The 4,205-nt window shown below is 53.4% G+C and overlaps 1 protein-coding gene across 1 annotated transcript; it reads right to left on the bottom strand.

Annotated features, from left to right (window-relative positions):
- Positions 1-3,146, bottom strand: Prr15 (proline rich 15). The gene is made up of 2 exons (XM_055611783.1): positions 2,706-3,146; positions 1-1,051 (listed from the first exon to the last, which is right to left on the bottom strand). The coding sequence occupies exon 2, from the start codon at positions 936-938 to the stop codon at positions 564-566; it is 375 nt and encodes a 124-aa protein (XP_055467758.1). The 5' UTR covers positions 939-1,051; positions 2,706-3,146; the 3' UTR covers positions 1-563.
- Positions 3,147-4,205: the final 1,059 nt, after the last annotated feature.

Below are 4,205 nucleotides of genomic sequence, written 5' to 3'. Positions count from 1 at the left end.
TTACAGTTGAACAATTTTAATAGTGCACACTAAACAGGCATACAGCTTTGCAGTTCTCACTTAAAGCAATCTTCTCAATACTTCTAACCTGGGGAGAGGGTCCTCTCCCATCCCTTCGCATAAAAATAAATCTAGGGTAATACCCTAAAGTGCATTTCCCAGCCATTAAAAACAGTGCTGTAAATTGTTCTCCAGAGTCCTAGGAGAGAGCATGGCTTCCTCACTTAAGAAGCTGGAGTGGCCATCACCTCCTCATTGCCTCTGAAATATCCATCTAGCCTTTTCCCTCCTGCAACAGTGACACCTCAGAATAGCTTTTTAAAAAGCCACCTTCCTCAGCAGCAGATACCTAAACTTCCCACAAAAATACTCACTCGTCCTGGAGTCATGGAATACTGAAGACCCAGCTGACCCTTCATTTTCTAGAAAAAAAAAAAATTAAATCTTGAAGGCTTTGTTCACCTGAACATTCTGAACTTAAGTGGGACACCCAGTGCTAGGGCCAGGGGTAATAGTGTTTCTCTCGCCACAGAGAGAGAGACAGTCCTGGAAGCTTGCTCAGGCTATTGCTTGTCTTCCTGGGGGTCATCTGGAAGGTCGGCCTCCTCCTCCGTGGACCTGTCTCCTTCCGGGAGCAGCGTGGCTCGCACTTTCCTCTTCTCCTTGAATCTGCCAGAACGTGAGATCTTCAAATTGCGCCGGCTGCTGCCTGATTTCTCCTCACACAGCTTATCTGACCTGGGAGGCTCTCCGGTGTCCCCAAGGACGTTGGAATGCTGGTTTTCTCTACTAGTCCGATCAGGGTAAGGTGGTGAGGGATCCTTGGTCTCTGGCTGAACCTGAGGCTGCAACCCCACCGGGACTTCCTTGCTTTTCTTCCTGGTTAACGATTTCCACCAGGGGCCGGAGCTGCTGGCAGAGCTGCCACTGTCCGCCATGGCCAGTAGGCCTGGGGACCCCAGGCACCCCGCGCCTTGGGCCAGGACGTCCCCTCTATCTCTGTCGTCTCAGATTGTTCACTCCAGCCTTTCCAGGGAGCCTAGGGAGGGCCCTGCACAGAGAGGAAAGCAAAACTTGGGTTCGTCAAGTAACAAGTAGCAGACTCACGATTCTCCTTTCCTGTTAGTTGGGATGTTCAGCTCAGTAACCAGTGGCCTCCAGCAGGACACCAGCTGATCTACAGGCTTGATCTCCTTGAAGGCCTCAGTCTTTGCCTTCACTCTCAGCAAAGTGCAGTGGCCACCCAGTGGAGGTCCTTGACCATCAACATCAGCCTGGCTCCAGAGGGATTATGGCCTGGCCTGCCACTCAGCATGGCCCTATAAGGACCACTACAGGTGCTCATCTGCCCTAGAACTGCCTTCCTTCAGAGGAACACCCTGTGTAGGGTGGTTTAGGGAACCTAGCATGTTCTGCCCATTACAGATGAGCAATGAAGATCAGGCATTTTCTTTTTTAGTGATTGAAGGGGGAAGTTCCCAGCACATTGTGAGTGAGGCCATTCCTGGGCTTGTGATCCTGGGTTATATAAAAAAGGATAGCTGGGCTTGGTGGCACAGGCCTGCAATCCCAGCACCTAAGGAGGCAGAGGCGGGCGGACCTCTGTGAATTCGAGGCCAGACTGGTCTACAAAGAGAGTCCAGGACAGCCAAGGTTACACAGGGAAACCCTGTCTTGAAAAACAAAACAAAACAAATAAAGAAAAAAAGAAAAAGAAAAGAAAAGAGAGAGCAGGCTGAAGCAAGCCTCAAGGGCACCTAAGCAGCAGTCCTCTATGAGCTAAATTTTTTTCTAAAGCATTTTTTCTATGAAGTTGAGTAGAGATGCTTGGCAGTGTATTCAAATGAGAAAGCGGGACCCATAAGTGCGTTGCTGTGCTTACGTCAAACTGCTTCAAACCACTTCTACCTTGTGACTTTCAGAGGCCGTCTAAACCTTGAAAACCACCATCCCACTCGTCCTTTTATTCCCTAGAGCCGATCTCCCGACTGTAGGAAGGACTCACGCCCCAGTCTTTCTTCTTCCCTTATGTCTTCTCCAGCTCTTGAGCATTTTCGTCATTATAAACTAAAGGTTTCTGGCCCTTTCCCTGCCTCCAAAGGAGAGGGCGCAACCAGTAACTCCAGAAAAGCTTTCTTTTCCCCCAAACACTGACTTACGGGAGCCCAAATACTGCAAGCCACGCTCCGGGCACACTTCCCTTGCGCGTGCGCGTGCGCCTGGACACGACCACCGGGACTGGGCAGGGCTCGGGCACACCGCCCACTTCTAGGTTTCAGCTCCTCCGCTTCGCAACCCATGAGCAACCCGCTCCTGGGATTCGCGAGTGCGCAAAAGAGGAGAACTTGGGCCACATTTGTTGTTTCAGGTTCTCCCGGAACTGCTCGAGAGAGGAAGTCTCAGCGCCTACGGGAGGCGGCGCACTGGCCGCTGGCACTGTCGTCTCCTCCCCAGGATGCCCTGAGGACACGCTCGAGCTGGAACTCGAAAACCGTAAAAGCAGAACAAGCCCAAAGTTCTTTTCCTATGAAAGGCGCCCACACCCTCAGGCACCATCGTGGTGGGTTCTGTACCCACCTCCTTCCCTCCTACCTTGCAGATGGGAAAAACAACCCCCCAACCCAAGACGCGAGACAGCATTCCCGAGGGACGTCGCAGCGCCAGGGTCTGTCCTGTCACACGCAGAGGGACTCCGGTTCTCTCACCTGCAGGAGCTTCCAAAGCCACCGCGGCTCCGTGCCGCGCAGGCTGTCCAGAGCTCCGAGGGGCGTCTCGGGGCCACCTGCAGCTTGGGCGCGTTGTCCCGCGTCGCTAGCGGTCTCGGAGAGAGGCAGGTCTCGCCCAACACCTCTGACCCTCGCCCGCGGTGGGACAAGCCGCGGTCCTCTCAGCTCGCAGGGGCTGTCAGGTCCGCCGCTCTAGGGAGGGACAGCCTTTGCATTCGCCGCCGCTCTAGGGAGGGGAGCCTCACATTCTGGGGCGCGTTCCTCCTTCCCGCTCGCGCTGCTCCCCGGCGGCTGCGGGATGGGACCTCGGCTGCTGGCTCCGGCGCACTCGCTTTTCCTGAGCGTCCGTAAGGACATCTGCCCTCCTGCTGGTGGCTGGTCAAAGGACTGAGGACACCAGAACCGTGGAGAAGGGGAGGGTCAGGGTGGGACAGGAGGCGGCCGCCCAGCTACAGGTGCAGGTAGGAGCTTGCGTCCCCGCCCTCCTGGTGACCAGATTGGACGAGGTCGCAAACGTGGCTCCAGCCTTGAGGGCTCTGATTGGAGAAAAAGCTGTGCTGCCGCCCCAGTTCATGTTCCGTTCTTGCGCTGAGGTTTGAGTTCTGAGGCTTTCAAGTTTTGTAACTCCAAGAACTGATTCAAACTCGGACACGTTGGCGAGTTTCAAGCGCTTTCCGCTAAAAGGCCGAAAGCTGTGTACCAAGTTGTGGTCGTCATCCAGCGCTATTTCTAGTACTGGGTGGGTTAACTCACTTGCTCCTCAGAGCACCCCAGGACTGGCACTATGACTCTCACCAGGCCTGCAAGAAAATCTTGGTATGTGGAGATTAAACAGTTGTCCAGGGTCACGGGCTGAAGCGCAAAGGAGCAGGGGTGGAGGTTCGACCCCTGCTTAACCACCACGTGACAGCACCATCCGTTGGTCTTGTATTCTTAACCACAGCTAAGTCCCTATGCTACTATGCGTCGTTCACTTCTGGGTGTCCACGAACCCGACACCCAGCCCGGAGCCACTGAGAGAGTGAACCGGCGGGCTCCGGCACCATCCACTGAGGTTTGGCTGGGTGGTTATGTGACAAAATGGTACTAACGAAGGCGAAGCTTCAGCTTGAGCGATTCTTGAGGTCCGTGGGCTCACAGACACACAAGCAGGACTCCTGGCCTCTGAGATAGGCATTCCAGGCAGAGCGTCTCGTCTGAGAGTTAAACCTGATAGGAGACAGAATGCCCAACTCAAATCCCTTGCAGGACAGCTTTGATGGGCAGGAATTTGAAGGAAAACATGAGGACTTGACGGATGCCGTAGCTTGAGTTTAATTAAAAAAAAAAGAAAAAAAAAAGATGAACACAGCACTCTGTATTTGGAAGCGATTATTAACTCCCGTTTGCTTTCTCCTTCCCTCTCTTCCTCTTTCTTTCCTTTTTGTTTGTTTGTTTTTTGATTGTTTGTTTGTTTTGAGACAGAGTTTCTTTTGTGTA

This window comes from Psammomys obesus, unplaced genomic scaffold (assembly GCF_907164565.1).
Source record: "Psammomys obesus unplaced genomic scaffold, mPsaObe1.curated_primary_1811, whole genome shotgun sequence".
In the NCBI taxonomy this organism is placed as follows: domain Eukaryota; kingdom Metazoa; phylum Chordata; class Mammalia; order Rodentia; family Muridae; genus Psammomys; species Psammomys obesus.
Note: the sequence above shows the minus strand (reverse complement) of the source record. Positions and strands in the feature narration are given on the sequence as shown.